Genomic DNA, 20,780 nt, shown 5'->3' on the forward strand with positions numbered 1-20,780 from the left:
CAAGTCCCGTATTGTGCTTCCTCTGTGCATGTACTTGGTACTCCTTTAAAACACATACAATACAGCACGTTTTGAAAGGGGCTCTGGGGAGGGAGGCAATGTTCCGATTTTATACCCTGCGGGATATCAAATATTGACAGCTTTTGAAAACGGGGTTCTCCTTACCCCTACAGGCCCTCTCCCGGCTTCAGAAAGATGCTGCGGTGGCTGGGGCGCCACCGGCAGAGAGCATGCTGGGGGGTCACACAGAGCGGGAGGTGGAGATCTGCAACAGGCCTGGGAGTTGTGGACCTAAAAAAGAAAACAGTTTTAAGTTAACATGCCCAATGTCCCCTCGTACCCTGGTTACTAGGGGCACTCAGCACACAAGCAAGTATCTGCACAAACCCTTTAGCAGGCAGCCTCTGAAATCTCCACGTTTGTTCTACCACTGAAGTTCACCTCTCTGCATCAATCAAAACTGTTTCCTTAGCTCAGCGCGAACAAACACATTCTAGCTTTAGACTTTAATTAGGATCTTGTCACAAAGCAGTATGGTGCGTGCCCCTCAAAATAACCAAGTTAAATGACAAAGTGCCAAAGCACAGTGACACTGGCATGCTTTGCTTATAATAAAATAGAAATCTCTGTGGTGACAGAGAAACACAACTGTAAGAGAAGCACAGGTGGGCGCAGTGAGCTTTCAGAAGCATTTCTAAAGACAGGAGAGAGCTGTAAGACATAATAAGGAAACAGTCAAGGCAGTAGAGGTGTCAAAGAAAGATCCTACCATTTTCTCAAAGTCCTGGTTTAATTTTGTAAAACTAAAGGCAAGGTAAAAGACAAAGGCTTAATACCAGAGAGAAAAAAGACACCATTCAAATGAGTTTTTTTTTTCCCCAGTGCCCAAAAGGTTAAATATAACAAAACAGGCAAAGAGCATAAAGTTCACAAAAGACATTTCTTTTAAAGGCAACAGCAGCTTGTTATGTATCACTTTTTCTTTTAAAGAAAGTTTTAAAAAATTTTAAACCAGCAAAAGATTAGACAGCAACTTCTGAAAGCCAGCACAAACTTTTAAGTATCAAAAAAGATACCTCTGATAATAGTTTGAATATGATCCCTTTCAAACATTCTAGTATAACATTTCCAAAAAAAACTAACCAATTCAATTTCATGAGGTTTTAAATGGACTAAAAATCCCATAAAATTCAAACCAGAAGATCTCTCATCTTCAAGTTGTTTAAAAATTACAGATAAGTGAACTTTTTAATATTAAACCATTTTTAGGGAGCCCTGTCATGTAACTCCTTTTGAAAAGCAAAGAATCACTCTCTAATAACTTTCTGTAATTCAAGATTTAACATGCTCTATGTACTTTTAAAACAAACAAAAAATACAAATCCCAAGAAAATAAGTTGATATTGTGAATGTCCTTAATCACGGTGGTTTTCTTTTCTTTCTCCACAGATCGCCCTCCACAGCACATCCTGGCTCCACGCTTTCCGGGCAGTCAGCCTCTGAGCCCCACGCCCTCAGGAGCGACACATTATGAAATCAAGCGACATATGATGAAATCAAGCATTAGTAGTAGCAGTTCCTACCTCCACCCACACACCTCTCTACTCCCCACACCAACGCTGCAAGTCCCAAAGATTCAATTGTGCACAAGAATGTACAGTATACTCAATACTTTTTTATCATAAACATCAAATAGAAATAATTTTCTGCTTAATCTCTTGCATTAGGAATTCAATTAGCAGACCACTCAAATTCTTATTCGTTCAAATCAAGGGTTTTAAACAAAGACACCTAGTAGAGCATTTCTAAGCACCTTGGCATTATTTTTTAAATGCAAGAGTTCAAGTAATTATTAAAACATTTTAAACATTAAAAAAGGCATAATTTCAAATCATATTATTCTTATTTATGAGTCATAAAACATTGACATAAGTATCCTTAGTTTCCCTAGTTTTATTTCAGTTCTTCTAATGAGCTTTCTTGGACTATTTTGAGCAGGTTCTCAACACAAACATCCACATCCACCCACAAATTATAAACTTCCAGTTGTGAGGAACTGAGTTTGAATGACAAGACTTTACAAATATTCCTGCACAGCCACTCTCTGCAAATATTGAACTATCTCAAACTTTCTTAAGCTTTTTTAAAAATTTAAAATACCTAGTTTCCTGCACTGAAAAAAATTTATATATAGAAAATAGATGTAGTAAATAACACTTTAGAGATAAGTATTTTATGAAAATAAATATAATTAAGTAAAACATTTTCAGTGATTTTCTTAGAATCCTAAAATCCAAATAAATTAGGACAAAATGAAGTACCAACTTCGCAGTAAGCATGAATCATGAGACTTTAAATCCCACGTGGTCTAGGATGACTGTCAGTCATGACTGACAATGGCCCACTGAGAAGCTGAATACGTAGGGCCAAGAAGGTGCTCCGAGATCGCCGATTCCCAAGGCCTTGTTCCGAGTCTCAGTTCTGTGAATACCACCCCCTCCGCTTATAAGTTGACATTCAGATCATGCAAAATGGTTGTGGTGATTCAAAATAACTTTCAACATGACTGCTCCAGAATTGGAGGAAATTGGTTTGTGGGAGAGATCTGACATCACCTCATCTGACTATGTCCATCAAACTCAGGGCTAAGAGATTTCGTCTTACTCTTGCCTCTTAGAAGATTAAATATAAATTCACATTTACATGTGAAAGGGACACTCAGTCCTCCAACATATTCAGCAGGTCTTCAAATACCATCATTCTTTCATTATAAGGTCGATGAGTTGCCTCAGGAACTAAACTCTCGTTTCTATAAATTAGTCTGTGGTAAAACTGGTTTTGTTATACGTCCTTTCCTTTAAATTCACAGATCCCATCAGCAAGATTGAGGATGCAGTATTTATTATTGGTGGCTTACTCCCAACATGGTATCAAGTAAACCCAACAGCCCACTGTAGTTTATTACAGTGTTTATGGATAATAACTAAACAACCCTGGCCTTTATTTTAAACAAAGAAGGAGAGGAAAAGTAGCGGCCCTCCGGAAGAATCCCCTAGCACCAGGTCAGTAACACACATTTCCTGACTGAGGGATCACTGCAGAGGAAAGACTACTGCCACACTAGTGCGCTCACTCCTGACAGGCGAGAACCGACCTATTGGAAAGGAACAACTCCCTTTAAAGAGCTGTCTCAGCTCCTCACCCCATTCATCAATCTCTTTAATACTGATTTCTTCACTCTATAAATCACAAACACTTGATAACAAACTTCATGGTTTTCACACTTCCTTATCCAAAACCTCACCCAAGTAACAAAACTGTAACTGGGTGGTACTGACCTTTTCAAAGGGAATGAGTCAGTAGGGTAGAAAGAAGCAAAGGAACTGTACAATGAAATCCTCAATTCTGCAGGCCTAACTGAAGGGACTATGAGAAACAAAGCAGACAGACAAGCGCTGCTTCACCCAGAAACCCGTCATCACACTGGAAGGCCCTTCCCAGACCAGCTGGCCTGCTCTGGGAGGTTTACATACAAACTAAGCCCTCATTTGTCTTTGCTAAAAGTATTATAGAAATCTCAAAACACTTTAACAATGCCTAAAGCATGTTATGGCTTTGGCTACACTTATGTAAACTTCCTGAAGAAAATAAGAAACTGAGTTTTAAAGTATTCATGAATAGTTTTATTATTTAACTGTATAAACTATTCCATATTGCAAAGTTAACAAAAGATAAAGAAGCAGATCTCTTTGGCTTGTTTAATAAACAAAAAGGTTAATCTGTAGCTAATGCAAGCAATGTATCAAACTATTACTAAAGTTTCTAGAATTCTTTCCATTGAAATGTAACTTTATTCAATAGTCAATAACTATCTGTGAACCTTCTGTGGGCCAGGCCATGTGGTGAGTGTTCGGTGTACATCAATGAATAAAACTGGTGTGGTGTCTCCCTCACAAGGCTTAAACCTAAAGCCCCAACTGCACATCAACATCATGATCACTGGCATTCCATGGCCCAGACACTGTGCTACCCACTTCAAAAACTTGATCTTTTAATCTAAAAACAATCTACCTGCAAAGTGGGTGTTTTGTTACCCAACTTCACAGATAAATAAAGCAAGGTCAGGAGAGTTAAGTGTCTTGCCCAAGGTCATAAAACAGAGCAACTGACCAAACAAACTACACATGAACTCTACCCCTCACTTCAGTCCCAGAAAATCCTGATGGTCAATTAATGTGGACATCCTGCTCCACCTCCAGAACAGTTTTTAATACAAGATTTACCTAATATTAAAATGGTGTACAATGCATAAATGATAGTTAACTCACTGTGTGCACACATGTATGTGTGCACAAAGTGCATGTCAGGAGTCTCTTCCACCTCCCAGCATTATCTATGTAAAAGTCTCTAACAAGAAATGAGAAAATATAATTACTTATCCTCAATGAGTTTTCATTTTAAAGGAGGAATAGCAGCTTCTTACTTTTAATTCACTTCTGAGAAACTCAACTTGATGTAAAGGGTGATTTCAATGGTAAACAGAGCCTAAGTTGAAACTAGGTTCTCCGCAGTTCCTCTTGGTTGTGATCAGCTCTCGGGGTAGGGTTAAGGGTACAAACCAGGAATCAGAAAGAAATTCCAAAAGCTCCTTCCCCAGCTGTTCCATTTGGCAATGAAAGAGGGAGACAGTATGACACCTTGAATAATTTGGCTTCCACATTCACAGCAGTAATGGAGATGTGCCTTCTCCAAGATAAATAGTGGCAAACTAAGGATTGAGCTGTCCTGCATTCACTACCAGTCTTTAGTATGTATGCTGCTAGGGACATGAATGATTCAATGGCACACTCATCCGTGCAGAGCCCTAACAACACACTGAGCCCTAAACAGTCTACTGGAAATATCATTAATATCCCTAATGACATAGCTCTGACTCGAAGGAATGTCTAAACCAGGTATAATTTTAATAACTTTCCCAGTTTAATTAACCAAATAAGAGCTGAAATGTAATCAATGTTATTTGCTAAAAATTATATTTGTAATTACATATCCTACCTGAAAATTCATTTCATATAACTGAACAGATAATTATGCAGCTCTAAAAAACCAAAAGCATACGTTTTCTACCATATGAACAACAGAAATTCATTAAGAATCTACAGAGTCCCCATGTAGAATACTAAAGGAACAGCTTTAATTACTTACCTGTGAATGAAGAATTAGGTAAGAGCTACTACTGTTAGACCCAGACCAAGAACTCCTTGGTGTTTTACTGAATGGAAACTACTAATTTCAATGACTTTCTTGTTGAGCATCTCAGAGTCCATGATTATTTCTAGACAGCAAAATAACTCATTATACTTAAGGCTTGGATTTCTATACAAATGGAATCTTGTTGGTTTTTAGTAAAAGCAAGAAAGAAATTTTTCTTTGGGGACAAAAAGTGAATGGTTTCCTCCATATCAATCCTATTCAATGTTCTCCAAAGGGGACCGATTTCCAAAAATGCCACAGTTGTCTGTCCTTAGAACCTATAATTACTGAGGGAAGGGCTAGATCCCACATTCTTCTGTCCCCATCGTGGTGCTGTGCTCAGCAAGGAACACACTGTAAGTTTTCAGTAAATGCCTGTCAAAGGCCCTGGTACAATGAGAAACATCATTAATCGTACTCTGGGATATATAATACTCCTTGGTGATACTAACTTGTTCAGGAACAAAATTTGCAAAGAAACCAAGTGACACAGTGACCCAGACAAACTATGGGAGTGCAGCAGAACAAAGGGTTGACAGTGTTATGTGAGGCTCTCGCAGTGACAATGACTGGAGAGCAGCTCAAGCTGTCCAAGACACCTTCACTGAGAGGGAAAAACAAGGATAAAGGCAGACTCCAACGGGAAGCAGTATCAGGAGAGCTCAAGGGCGCGTGGGCTCTCCCTCTTTGGCCCTGCAGTTGCTCCATACCTCTGCCTTCCTGGCATCCTGCCCAACCATGTCAGCATCAGCATGCCCAGGACCTGTTTATGCCTGCCCCAGCCCTCTCCGTGTTGAGACAATTCTTGACTCGTCCTACCAGCACCCTCCGCCCCCATAAACTACTCAGGCTCTCACGTCATCTTTTCAAGCCAGGCCACAAAGATCATAGATTGCCATTCCACATTACTGTTCTTTCAAAGAGCTCAAGATTTTGCCAACTGCTTTAATATTTATTTAGTTCAGAAGCCTAAGGTGCAAAGCAGCCTTATTTAATTGATGATTCCTCTTTCTTCCTGTTTCTATGCATACACTATCCAAAATTCAACCTTACCTCTCCTACTCTTGACATGTGACAGAGATACTCTGTCACTGCAGTCAAACACACCCAGGTCTGCCAGTTTATAAAGAAACCCGATCTAATGAACACTTCTTAAGAGAATGAAAGCTTACTAATAGAACACATAATTCCCTTCCCTTGAAAATGCTACTTCCAAAATCTTCAGTTCTGTTAGGAACTTATTTTTTTTTCTCTTTTTTTGTACCAGCATAGCTTTCACCTACCCCTGTGAAAGTTTGGGGCTTTAAATATATCTACCAATGTAGGGCAGAGAGGCCTCATAAGTTTTGATGGTTAAATGTTAATAAAAAGCAAGCCATGGATCCCACTGCCACATAACCTATCACCCAAATAAGGACAACCTCTGAGAGTGAAAGGAGACACTGTTTAATGGTTTGCCACGACAACGGATGTAAACCTGGTCAGCAGAAGCAGCCACGTTCACATCATGGACTCAGATTCTACAGGAAGACAACTAGATCCCCATGTAAAATCCCAAGACCCTTCTTATCTCACACTGAACCAGATCGTGTTACCCAGCAGCCTCAGTCAACGCTGGCATTGTGCCAATGACCGGTGGTAGTTGTTTCCTTATGTTCACTTCTAGTTCCTTACCTCTCACTGTGCTCTTAGCTAATATACCATCTAAAGGGCATTCATTCATCCAGTTCCATTTACAGTCCCAAAATACACCTACACTCACAAACTCAACATGATAAAAGGATTCATTTTAACTAACGGTATAAACAAAGAAATACATCCCTGTTACAACCCAAACCAAATAAAGCTAAAAAGATAAAATGTATAATTAATCAACATTTCAAAGCCACCAGGGTTTTGTCTGCCATCACTCCACTTTCCATGCATGGTACTTCCTGTGGGAAAAGCAACTCCAATTTCTTCTTATTTAAAAATCTTGCAGAGAGAAAATAAAGCATATTTCCTTCTGTTCATCTTTTCCCCTTACAGCATGGGAAAGCTGAAGGGGAAAAAAACCTATGACCATTCTCATCTATTAGGTTACCTTTTTGTAAATAGTATTAAGAACAAGAAAAGAAGAACGTGAGTATCTAGACAATAACTACATTCCTTCCAGTAGCAAATATTACATTATCTCCGTTATTCTTATACAACTATGATATGTGCTGAATACAAAACTCAAACAAAAACATAAGACATAGCTATGTGAGATTTAAGAATATCTAAACACACTGCACCCTACCTCCCACACTGTTTTTGCAGAAAGCTTTAATGTGTTGTGCTAGACCAATACTGACAACAGAAGCTTCAGCTTTTATTGCTGTTAATACCCTAAGCAATTACTGTAACTCAGCAGGAACCTCTGCTCCAAACAGCAACTATCACATCATACTCAGCATTTCATAAGCAGCCCTGTTCAAACATGAAGGCACCCGCTAATGTGCAAAAATTGTACAAAAGGGTCTCAGTCTAATAAGTAAAATAAAAATATCTGCAATTTTATTTCACAGCTGTATCTTTTCCATACTGCATTGGTATTACATTTGATAAAAATCCGCACAAAGACAGTGACGAGGAAAAGAGCAGAGAGCAAAAGCAGCAGCCACTAGCAAAGGGAAACTCTTCGGGAAACAAGGCTACCGCCCAGATTTTCAGATGTCAATGCAGCATCTGTAAAAAATCTTTGGAAGAAAACATATAATAAACAGCAAAGATCTCTAATAACAATGAAACTGTATGTTGACACAAAATCTTAATTAAAGGCATTTGATTTTTACAAGATTAAACTGAAAGGCCACCTTGTAGAAAAACCAGGGTAGTTAAAACCTTATCAAGAATAAACCATGAAGTAAATGGCACATTTGACTTTCTTTTAAAATAGTAAACATGTATTACTTATGCAATAATTCTTTTAAGAAAGAAAAAGAAATGACATGCAATTTTGTAATTAACTAATGTGGGAACCAAGAAATCAAATTGAACATCAATACTACAGACTTGGGGAGAGGTTTTAATGAGAAAGTACTACAGCTACACCATCCCTAAGCCAGACTCCCTTCTCCCAACCTCCACTGTGGGAGTCCCCAAAACAAGGTTCAAGATATATTCCATACTCACTAAAATATCTAAGTAAATTAATTACAGTCACCACCGAAACTAGTCTCTGACCCATTTACTTTTTTTTTTCAACTTATCACATGCCAAATTTACTTTTCTTCAGACTCTTCACAGTGGCTGAGAAGAAACAGAACCTCTGAAATTGTTGTCCAAATAGCTATGAGAGCCAGAAAAGTCCACACACACAATTTACAGGATGAGCTTCGTAACTCTAAGTATTACAAAACGGAAAGGCTAAAACCGGTGGCTGCCTTGCATGATGCCACGGACACCAGGCAGTGCGCACTCAGAAGGAAACTGGCCATCAGCTCAACACGATGGACAAGCAATCAAGAGAGCCACTGGAACTGGAGAGAGAGAAGGTCCAGAGCAGGACCAACAGCACAGTAAAAAATGCTTACCAGTTTGAAGTCTTGAATGCTACAGATGAAATACGGTGTGTTTGGCCTCCGACTCTCGATATACACACAGTCTTTAAAAGAAAAAGAAATTTTAAAACAATGGCATTTACCTTTAAGGGAACAAAGACAGGGCCTATAAAGCTACTACATAAATACATGACAAAGCACATACATTTTAGAGAAAAAAATTTTCTCAAACATGGTATTAAATTACAAGTAATTTTAACCTAAAGAGAAATAGCACTTGGGTTCTTTTTGACCACTTTTCTGTTAATTTAAAGAACCTGATCAAGACTCAATTATTGTTTTCGGGGTCCCTGAAGGGGGAAGAGGAAATCCCATGGGATTATCCATATTCAGATGAAGGTACTTGCTCAATTTAGAAACCAAGACAAAAACCTCAATATCTTATTCAAATAGTGCTCCCGTGTCTTCACAAAGAGAAACAATCTGCCAAGTGCTGCTGGATTCTCAACCACTATTTTGTGAGGAAAAAAGTGAAATGTAAAGAAGACTGGCTTGAACAAGCCATTACAATGATCTTTTCACCTAAACCACGAACAAGAGAGAAAAGTAATCTCTTGTAAGTAACATCATAAATTTTAAGATAAACACATTTTATTTTCTAACTACAGAGAGAACCACGGCAGCCAATGAGAGACGGAATGAAGTAAAGCAAACTATCCTCCTCTGGGAAGAACACTTTCTTAACTTACATCAGACATGGCAGCGCCTATTTATGTGCTGTGCTCTCAACTCCTGGAGTCAAAAAGGTTGCTTTTTAAAATGGCAGGTTAAGATACATTTAAAAAATTATTTTAAGGGAAGCAGTGGTTATAGAGAAATACAAAAACTCTCCACATTATAACCCAAAATATCATTATAAAGTAAAGGACAAGGATGTGAGGGCGATCTGGCTGCGACATCTGTCACCTCATTGATCGCCAGGGTTGATTCAGCTGATCTGGCTGGCTAGGTGGGTGTCCCCTTTCCTCCCTCACCGCTCCATGTGCGTCCCTCCCGAAGCTGCGCGCTCGGTCGAAGAGGACAACCTTCCCCGCTAGAGGAGAGGACCGTTCTTCGGTCAAGGGTATACGAGTAGCTGCGCTCCCCTGCTAGAACCTCCAAACAAGTCTCAAGTTCAGGACTAGACAGTCATGTATTATTTACTAAGAAGTAAAAGCATGTGCACTCTAGAGAGTGACCATCAGGCCCACATTTAAAACGTCCTCTGCTTTATCTTTGCCCACGACCCTTCGGAACAAATATGGCCAAGAAGTAGATGCGTGGGCACTCCCTCAGGCAGGTTCCTCTCGGGCCTTGTTTCATACACGGTCTAGAGCCAAGAAGGATCAAGGAGCAGAGATTTGGAGCCATCCGTGGAGTGACAGTCCAGTCCTACCACAAGTGCTAGAAGGCCCACTAGCACTTGTGGCAGCTCATTTTAAAAATCCTCACTAAAAGGACACTTCTTTCCAAAAACCTTTCTAAAAGACTTCAGAATTTGTATAGCCCAAAGTCCTTCCAGAAAAGAAGAAATCATCTGGGCATCCAGAATTTCCCATCTGATTTCTCTATCCAGGCATAGACTCAACAACAGAGATTCGATCCCTGTATCCATGTAAAACAGCAGCTCAAGAATGAACTGTTAACTAAGCTTTCTATCTTGCTCCAGAATCTAGAACACTCAATAACTCTGTTCAACATTCAGCCAACATTCATTTCACATCCTAATCGTCTTAAGAAACAAACAAGAGAACTCTTCCCACTATGGAAGGTATCTCTCTTCGTTGGCCTAATTTGGTGTTCAAGTAAAAACAGAATAAAATCCATTCCTATGTAAAAACTAAAGCACCAATTTGCACAATTTGGGGACAACTCAAACGTCTCAATTTCTGTGTTCTAATCCCTACTGTTCCCAACTACCAGTATTTCAAATCTCTAGATATCAATTATGTACTCATATCACTCAACCTAAACACAAAGACAATCTGTATGTCCTCTTCTTCCTATCTCAGACATAATACTGTCATATCTAGCTACTATTCACTTGCTTCAAAATTAATAGGTCACTTCCTTAACTAATGACTTACACATTGTTAAAGCCCCATGTGACAAAAAAATTGTTTTACTCAGTGGTCTGGTCCCAATACCACATCTCATCCTCCCCTAGGCTGCATTCTCCAAAAGAAATACTAACACCTCTACCTGCATCCCTGCCAAACCCTCCTTACTCCTTCATTCTACCAGCACTTTTGACCTTGTGAGTTACCTCCAGCAGCAAATTCTCATGGCTCCTCTGTAAAAGAATGGCAACAACATCTCTTTCCTTTTACATAAAATTGAAAATTTACATTCCTGTTCTTTCAGTTAGTTGGCAGTCAGATGGTCTGCACTGTCCACATGACTATTTTTGAGCTTCTGAGTTCAGAGAAACATACCCACTTCAGTATTCTCTGCACTCACCAAAAACTGATGTCTAGCATTCATGTTGGTGAAACCAGACAAAATTGAATGACAGGTGCTTCAATAATAAAAACTATGTGCAATTTTGTTCTATTTACATAAAGAAAAGCTATATATACTTTTTACAATCAACAGAATCATTATTACTATAAACCCTCTTACTCTGAGACATAAAGCAGCTATTAACTTGTATATAAAAATGCTTTCCGGGAAAAAGAGAGAATCCATAGTCTTTCATTTCTCACTGCAAAGTTGCATTTAGCAAAATGATTATCTGTAAATATACCCAGATGTAACTCTGGTATAGAGAAGAAGAAAGGAACCAGCTGCTATGTCAGGGACAACCACTTTGTCAACAAAGGATAGACAAAGATGATATCCCTTTGTGTCTCAACACTTCTTGGAAGTGTAATCTTATTGGAAGCCGCCTCGCACGCCTGACTTGAGAAACACCACCATGAGGGGTAAGGCAAACTGAGACAGATTCCCAAATCTGACACATGGAATTAATACATTTACTTACTAATGCCGTACTACTAGATAAAGTCACCTCTTTCTGCTTAAAGTTACCATGGCAACCCAAATTGATCCAAAGTTATAAATTTACATGAGATGTCAATGCATAAGGCTAGTAATCTGTAAAACAGTTTACTGGATCAAGTAATCTCTAACTAATTATTCTGAAACTTATACATGAAAAAGTCAGATGAGCTCACTTTAAAATTAAGTGACAAAACTTCAAGTTTGTTTTGCACAAATAATAAAAAAGAGCAGCTAAGATGAGGGGTAATATAAACTAAAAATTTTCACATGTCAAATTTGCCACAGAAATGGAAAAATACATTGTTCTGATCTGACTTTTATAATTCATTTTAAATATAAAACTATGAAAAATTATTTTAATCAAGCTTTTCTTTATAACCCATAAAAATTAGTGTGATCCAACCAAAAGAGAATATATCCTAAGAAATTATTTGAAATTTAAGTCATACATACACACACATAAATCTACTTATTATTCCTAACGATTTTCTAAACAATGTTAAATAAGGCCAAACATTCCTAAGAAATATTCCCCTCATCCCACTAACTAAGCAGCTACTTAAGGAAATAATTTCATATAGATATCTATAGTTAGTTCCAAAATAAAGTGGTTTATTTGCAAAGGGAAAGATGAGACCCTACGTCAAGAGCAATGTTAAAATCTCAGTTGGAATATACGCTCAGTAACCTCTTAGAGCCAAAATGACTGGCCAAGAATTTTCAAGCCATTCTTGAGTGCCTGGGCTGTCTGAGGCTGGTTTCATTCAGGCAGCTGCATCAATAAGACTCAACCTCAAAACCCCCCTGACCAACACAAGCACTGCAGACACCTTTTTTTTAAGAAAAAGAACATTTTTTGTTTTTTAAATCAGAAAGCTAGCAGTCCTGTAAGAACTGAGCAAAGCTGATGTGATCCATTAAGTGTATAATGCACATTTTCAAAATTACCCAGGCAAAAGGCGTATTTACCAGCCTGAGCAAATGGCTGCTGCAGGGCAAGTATATCTACATAAACATATACATATCTATTTGATCTTAAAATCAGCAAGTCTGAAACAGGCCAGAAAAATAAGAGAGGCTATTATCATCGATATCAATTATGCCAAACAACACATAGTAACTAATTTCTTCTCTATAGGATATTTGGAAATGGGCCCAGGTTAAGACTCACTCTCTAACACCTGGCCTCGGCCTGGGAATGAATCCCATGATTAAGTGCCCTCGAGTCCTAGATCCATGATTTGGGCAATGACACTGAACAGGAGCGTTTCTGGCTGTTTCTCACAACCTCAACACAGCTTTACGTCCAAGAAAACACTGTGCCATCTGCAAACAACAGAGCACGTGCTAAGCTGGGGAAGGAAGTCGTCCAAAATGTGAAGGCGGATTCTCAAGGCAAAGAAAGCCCTCTCTGCTTTCTCAACGCTCAGCAAATCAGCATATGTGTAAATGGAGCAGTGATTTTCAGCCAATGTGCCGCAAGAATTTTTAAAACATGCAATACCTGGCTATTGAGTCAGGGGCACTGACCTCTTTCCCTTAGACTATCTAATTTTAAAAAAAATTGACAACAGTCAATACAACATTAGCAATCCAGTGTAAATGAATCAAAATTATGTTTTTTTCAGATCAGCAATAAATATATATTTTTGGTGTGCCGCAGAATTTTAGTAATTAGTTTATGTGTGCCATGAGATGAAAAAGGCTGAAAATCACTGAAATAGAGCAAGAGCAGAGTCTTCTGGCAAAAACCAGAGCCTGAAGAATCAGGCAGTTTGTCATCCTGAAACACAAAGAACCTGTCAGCGTCTTCCCTGACAGCCCCTCACAGAGCACAGTGGACACTCACTGCACCCGCTAATTGAGCAAAGCAGTGCTGGAAGCCAGCGCTAAAGCTGCAGTCAAGCAATGCACAGCCACCGTGCTGCCCCTTAAAGAATTTCCCTCCCGATTCATACCTTTCTGCCTGTTCCCCTTTGAAATACCATCACATCCCTTTGCAAAGCATGGCAGTGCCACTCTGATACTCGGATACAATTCCCAACAGAAAACCTGAACTACTAGTAAAGAGCATGTATGAACAAAGAGTTTCTCACAAATTTTGCATAGAGCCAGCTAGGTGACACAGCAGTGGACACAGAGGGTTGACCCTCAGGACTCCTCTACTCTTCCGCTTTCCATTTCTCTTACAAGGACACCTCCCTCCACCCTGGACTCTGAACCATTCAATGAGGTAACAGCAGGCTGGTCTAATATTGCAGAATAGAAACTGCACAGGTATCTCACTTAGTTACACTGGATGTTTCCAATTTCCAACATACAAAAAGGGAGTGTATGAATGTATGTGCACGTTAGAAAAAACACTGCATCCTGACACCCAAAGTCCAGTCCACATACGCTGCATGACTCTAACATGGTTCTCATCTCTAGTTCCCCCATCTGTACAACAGTCAAAGCATCTCAAACCTATCACCACTCCTCACCTTGGTAAACAATAAATATGCTACATTCTACATAGTAGCCACTCAAAAATATATGGAATAAATTAACTGAACCAAAACATAAAATCAGAAAGAAGTTATACAAGATCCTAGCAAAAAAGTTGCTATGTCCTATCAATACAAACATAAAGAATGCTGTTTTCTAATAAATATTTCTTTAAGAAATAACTCACCCTGAATTATTCAATTTAAAAAAATAAACCTAATAAATCAAATTTTAAAAAATTTTAAATGAAAACACCAGATGCCCGACCAGGCAGTGGTGCAGTAGATAGAGTGTCAGACTGGGATATGAAGGACCCAGGTTCAAAACCCCAAGGTCACCGGCTTGAGCGGATGTTCACCAGCTGGAGTGCGGGGTCCCTGGCTTGAGCGTGGGATCACAGACATGACCCCATGGTCACTGGCTTGAAGCTCAAAGTTGCTGGCTCAAGCAAGGGGTCACTCGCTCTACTGTAGTCCCGTCCCCCCCCCCCCCCCGTCAAGGTACATATGAGAAAGCAATCAGTGAACAATTAAAGGAGACTAAGGAGCCACAGAGAAGAATTGATGCTTCTTCTCATCTCTCTCCCTTCCTATCTGTCCCTTTCTCTGTCCCTCTCTCTGTCTGTCACATACACATACACACAGTTAATCATGGGGAAAAGAAAGAAAAAAATAAATAGCTCAATTTCAGGAGAGCCCACTTTTAGTTTTCTGCTCGATTCTTTTGTGGGGAAGGCATAGTTGCATTGTCTAGGAATAATAGAGAACTTAAAAGAGAAAAGGAAACAAAAATTAAGAAAACAGCAATTCAGCAAGTAAAACCTCCTTGCCCTTATCGTGTGTGTTCTGACCCTGAAAACAGCCACCAAAATTGGCTAGTAACATCTTCTTAAAGATTCTAAGCTCAGTGGAAAAGAGATCTCAGATAACACATATCCTTGGCTCCTTCCTTTTTAAAATGCATGGAAATTCAACTCCATATATTCCAATGTCTACAGATTCCTTACTAATACTGCATAGCTCACACCAGCTTTTGTCTAAAAACACTATATGCTAACAGATAATTAAATTATGAGAAAAACCGTGGGGGGGGGGGGTGACAGGTCATAACAAACAAAGGGATTTTGTTTTAATTTCCCCACATTTTCCCTTTCTCCTCTAGGAGTTAGAAAATCTTCCAATACGTCAAAAGCTTAAAGACTGATCCCAGACTATCTTTCTAACTTTAGAATGTGATGCCAGTATTATGGAAGAAATACTCCAGAGCAAACCCCCCCCTCCCAAATCAATCATATTGTACATGGACTTAAAAACTCTGTGAAACATGAAAAAGCAAGATCATCTGCCAGCAGCAGAAATCTTGTTAGTTATGCTGATAGCTAAATGTTAGCCATGGTCTAACACTTGTGCTATCCTCTCATTGCATTTTATTCTGAAAATGTTCCTTTAAAAACTCTCCCTGTAACCTATACTGAATTCCTATTATGAAAAAGGATTCTAACCAGCTTAACATCCAAAGTCCATTAAGTGATGTAGATCTCTCTTATATTTCTAACCCATGTTTGTAAAGAGCTCATGTGTCATAAGAAAACACAGGGAATTGAAGGGCACAGAGAATATTTTAAAAATCAGCGACAGGCACCTGCTCTATGAAGCAAAGTGTCTTAGGGCACCAGAAACACACAGGAAGGGAACTGAGAGCCCCTCACTCCTGTGGCCCCACTGTACCCACCTTTGTAATGCTTGAGAAGGCAGGTAACAACCCAACCCTCAATTCAGTGAATCTTATCAAAAAAATAAATAAATTATGCTATAAAATCCCTGTTAAGTAGAGGATGGTTGCTAATGGAAATATCAACAGGTCCTTAACACAAAGATTACAACCGTAACATGACTGAAATATGTCCATTTAGGAAATCAATGTGGAGAGAATTCAAACACTTCTAGGAACACTATGCCCAGTATTCAGAAAAGGAAAATCACCAGGGACAGGTAGGCTGGGGTGCAGATTCTTCTTTCCTCATATGGCTGACAACAGACAAATTGCTCGTCTGATCTTCTGTGTCAAGTCCTGCAGAGCAGATTTCAGGCAACACTGCTTGCTCCTTTTCAGAAAACAATGTACCGCGAGCCCCAGCTTCACAATAAATGGTTCAACCAATTTGCAGCACTCGCTGGAAATACACAGGAGAATTCACAATGCCTGGCTATAATTCTTATTTGGCAAATGATTTTATTATAAACTGGTATCATTGTGAATCCATTTTTTTTTTTACGGGTTTTCTGTTACTGTTTAATGGACTGTCAGTATAATTTAGATTTCATCTATTTAAACTCATTCAAGCCTGGCTCCAGATTGTACAGTAAATGGAACATATTTCTATTCAATGAAATTAATAACAGTTAATTTTAGTCTGCAGTTCTCAATTTTGTAAGAGCAACTGTTCCACAGTTCAAGCATCAAACTACAAAATTTCCACACCAATTACTTTTTTGTACTTTATAAGCATCCACATTTTGTAAGCCTTCCTTGTAAGACTAATGTATATATTCATTTAATATTTCTTCCCATTCAAATATTTACTACCAACTTTCCAGAAAGAGTTAGGACTTAAATTATAACTAAAAGCAGGAAAAATGAAAGTTAATTGTCAGTCTGAACAGAGATGCTCACTTACTATGGATATTTTTAAGCTAGCAGAACTAAAGACGGAAACTTTCTGCCATATTTGTTCTTATACTATTAGATGATTTCCTTATATATTTCAAATCAGTCACAATGCAAACATTAAGTGAAGTTTATTAAAAGTAAGCTAAACTTACCATATTAATTTAGAAATATAATCAAGGCACACAGCTCATATTACTAAAGACTATACTGAAAAACTTCTGAGATACTCTGTTTGACAGATATTCACTACTGAGTGTTATTTACCAGCCAATACAACAACCCCATGAGTGATTTTTCTGGAGTGATTAGTTTTTTACCTAAGCATCCACACAGCTGTGAAAGAGAGGCTTAAAGGAGAAAGGGCATGCAAAAAAGCACCATAAAAGAAACTTAACAAGTCAAGACCCAAATAATAATAAGGAAAGCATCCAGAATTTGCTACCCCAAAACTATAACCACCAGGGTCATGGACTGACAGACTGCAATTCACACCAAAAAGAAAGCAAAGGGAAAAAAAACACAAGCTAGCCTTTCCATTAATTTTATCAGCTTGATAACTGCTCAGCTGGTTTCTGATTCTCCTATAAGCACATTCCAATCATGCCCCATTCCCTGAAGTGCCTCATGCTGCTGCCTCTGTTAAGAGACACTCTTCTTCTGCCTGGTCCTACTGCAACTCTTTCCAACATCCAAGACGCCAATCAAGACTTCTATAGTCCTAATGTGTTCTTCAATGTCACAAACATATCTGTCCTATTCAGTTGGTATTTGCCCCCTCACTGCCTGTTACTAACACAGAACATTACTTGAATGAATATATTTTTCCCCTGTAAAATGAGGAATCAGGGACTAGAATCCTATTTTTGTATCTTGCCCTACCTCACCTCCACAAAACACCTTGCACAAAGTTATACAGATAAAAGGTTGTGCTTTTACGTTATCAGCGGATTAATAAAACGCTACTAATATGACAGCTAGCAGCTAACACACCTCAATCAATTCTACTAGCTTATTCAAAGTCTATTACAGTTTCAGTGGGCTTCAAATTTAATCATTTGCTTTAATTTATAGAAACTTTTAGGGGCAGATGAAACCTGTTTCCTGTCTCTCTTATTCCATCAATACCTCTTCTAACCCTCCTTAAATTATTGTTTTCATTTGGATTTTTGTTGTTGTAATAACTGTTGTTTGGTCAGGCATTTCTTTCAAAATTAGAACCAAAAACTACAGATATTTTAATAGTAATAAATATATCTAGTCTCTTTCACATGACTGAATAAATATTGAGACCTCAGATGTTCATTAAAGATCTTCAGCCAACTAAGAATTATAAGTATCACTTTATAAGTAGCAACAGCTATTTGGAAAAAAATAATTCCAACTATACAATGATTTCCAAATAGCTATCTCCTTAGGATTCTACATGTAGTAGTTTTGCTTTGTAACATATACACACCATTCTCAAGCTAAAAAGTATTTGGGGAAGAAGGGTTTAGGTGGGATCTCATATAGTAATCCATTCACCTGTCACTTGTATAATCAAAATCAGCAAAGAGCTAAGCAAGGTAGCAGTATTTAAATTATCTAAATGCCTCGATTGGAATAGAGGGCACACACAATGGAGAGTTTATTTACTGTTTGGGCCACAAGCAGCTCTGGATGCTTTCTATATGAAACTGTACCCAAAATGCTTCAACAAATTAGTGGAGCTGCTCTGGGCCAATATTAACAGTTACTGAGAGTTTTGCTATTTGTAATTTGTACCTTGAAAAAATCGTGTTTTCAAATCTGCTGAGAAAATGAATCAGAATGAGGGTGGGAGAGATTAAGACCTCCATTTAAAGCAAAATGGTAACAAGCAAGTCTTGTCAAGATTACATTAAAGCTAAACAATGAAGATAAATATATTCTACAAGAACAGAATTATAAACTCAAACATTCACACACAGACTTATGGGCACCACCTATGTGCCAGCATAAGTGCTAGAAATACTGGGAAAAATTCACCATCTGATAATATCAGAACTAGGTATGAAAACAACTCTATATCTGCAATACTTTTAATTGTGCCTGTTTCTTAGTCTCAGAAAGAGACTGCCAGCTGAGCATAATATCCATTCTCCCCTTCTTCCTTAATAACTGAACATATGATGCTTTAGCAGGGCCTATGGCTCTCACATGAAAGACCACATTTCCCAGCCTCCCTTTCAGCTGGCTTGGTCATGTGACCAATTCTAGTCATGGGATATGAGCAGACACAGTATTTCAAGTTCTGGGAACTGAATCCAGAAAAGAGGAGGCTCTGTTCTTCTCACCCATCCTCTTGGCCTGAAGGTAAATATATTGGCTGAAGATAGATCACTAGATGTAGACAGGAATGGGGGCCATACTCAATGGAATGACAAAATCTTTAACTGTTGAAGAAACAGACCAAGAATTTACTGATTCACCATTCAGTATTCCTAATCATTGTACACAAATATCTTTAAATTATTTTAAAATGGGGCAAAATAGTTAAACTACATTCATGAACAAAGTGACACCCAGAACAATGATTTGGAGAAAATGTTTTCTTTTTTTTTTTTTTGACTAGAGAAAGCTAGGAATGAACACATGCCCCTAGCAAGAGTATAAAAACATAGAACATGGAACTCTTAATTTAGAATGACTCAAATACCTTGATTAGATAACATAAACTATTCCCTTCCAGTGGGAGTAAGACTCAACCCCTCCAGCCAGAGGAAATAAAGCAGAACAAAGCCCACTGACTAAACAGCTAAATCCAGTTCCTAGTATGACTCTAGCCCACAGCTTCACAGGTAGGCATAAGGGCTGGCAACTTCTGCAAAATGACCAATATTCTGTGTGGAGGACAAGTTGAAACGTCTACCAGCACCGCTCAGGCTCCCCTCTCTTTCCTAGTCTATATGGGTTTGATTTTGGACTTCAGAGAGAGAATGTGGCTGCTCCTCCAACAAAAACACAGGGATCACTGATAACCAAATTTTCTGGAACATTAGCGCATTTATACAAGTTAAAGTTGACCAGAATTCATACTATACTGAGTTCTCAGAATATACTCCATATTTTACTGGATACTAGAAAGAAGATACTGTCTCTAATGTCGCTTTATCTCTTCCTTTCCACATCATTAACTATGAATAAAAAACAGAGTACACACACATGTCCGATCCCTTCTCTAAGGTGAAGATTTACTATCCAAAGACAATGTCAAGTCTCTTACTCTACCTACAAAACACTTCTCTAATTTCAAAATCACAAATTCAGTCACTTGCAAAGGCCAAAATCTGACTGTAGATCATGACTAGTCAGAATACATTGTAATGACAATGAATTAATAAAATTCTTTACAAGTCCAGACACACCCTTTAATTCAGCAATTCCACTCCTAAGGAAAACAAGCAAAAATAAATAAATGTTTACCACTGTTGTTTATAATGGAGACTATCTGAAAGAAACTTAAAATCTATAACTAACCACATTATGTTATCTATCCATTCATTAATGTGGGAGTAGTGCCTAATGTTTTCAGTGCCACTGATGCTGTCAGCAATCTATACACCCAATTCTCTAAATTAATAAGTAAATAAATGCATGTTTTGAATTTACAAAAACATGTATTAGTACTTATCAGAATATGAGAAAAATGCAATATAGCATATGTACTTCTTTACTGATTCATTAAATAAGATTTGCTAGAGGTTATTCCCTTAATAATCTCTATAATCTGAAAGCCATGAGAAACACGTGATTATATGAAGAGGCGTTTTCCTCTATATGAAG

At 38.3% G+C, this 20,780-nt stretch overlaps 1 protein-coding gene across 4 annotated transcripts in view; it reads right to left on the minus strand.

Annotated features, from left to right (window-relative positions):
* The window catches only part of RERE (arginine-glutamic acid dipeptide repeats), a 422,789-nt gene that overhangs the window by 219,781 nt on the left and 182,228 nt on the right, over positions 1 to 20,780 (minus strand). For 3 of the 4 annotated variants that reach the window (XM_066374958.1, XM_066374959.1, XM_066374960.1), the window contains exons 3-4: positions 8,811 to 8,881; positions 166 to 291 (exon numbers count right to left, since the gene is read on the minus strand). In XM_066374958.1, the coding sequence (XP_066231055.1) occupies positions 166 to 291; positions 8,811 to 8,881 (197 nt within the window). The remainder of the gene's footprint in view (positions 1 to 165; positions 292 to 8,810; positions 8,882 to 20,780) is intronic. The other variant, XM_066374961.1, reaches the window with a different exon arrangement.

Source organism: Saccopteryx leptura, chromosome 3, assembly GCF_036850995.1.
Source record: "Saccopteryx leptura isolate mSacLep1 chromosome 3, mSacLep1_pri_phased_curated, whole genome shotgun sequence".
NCBI classification, from domain to species: Eukaryota; Metazoa; Chordata; class Mammalia; order Chiroptera; family Emballonuridae; genus Saccopteryx; species Saccopteryx leptura.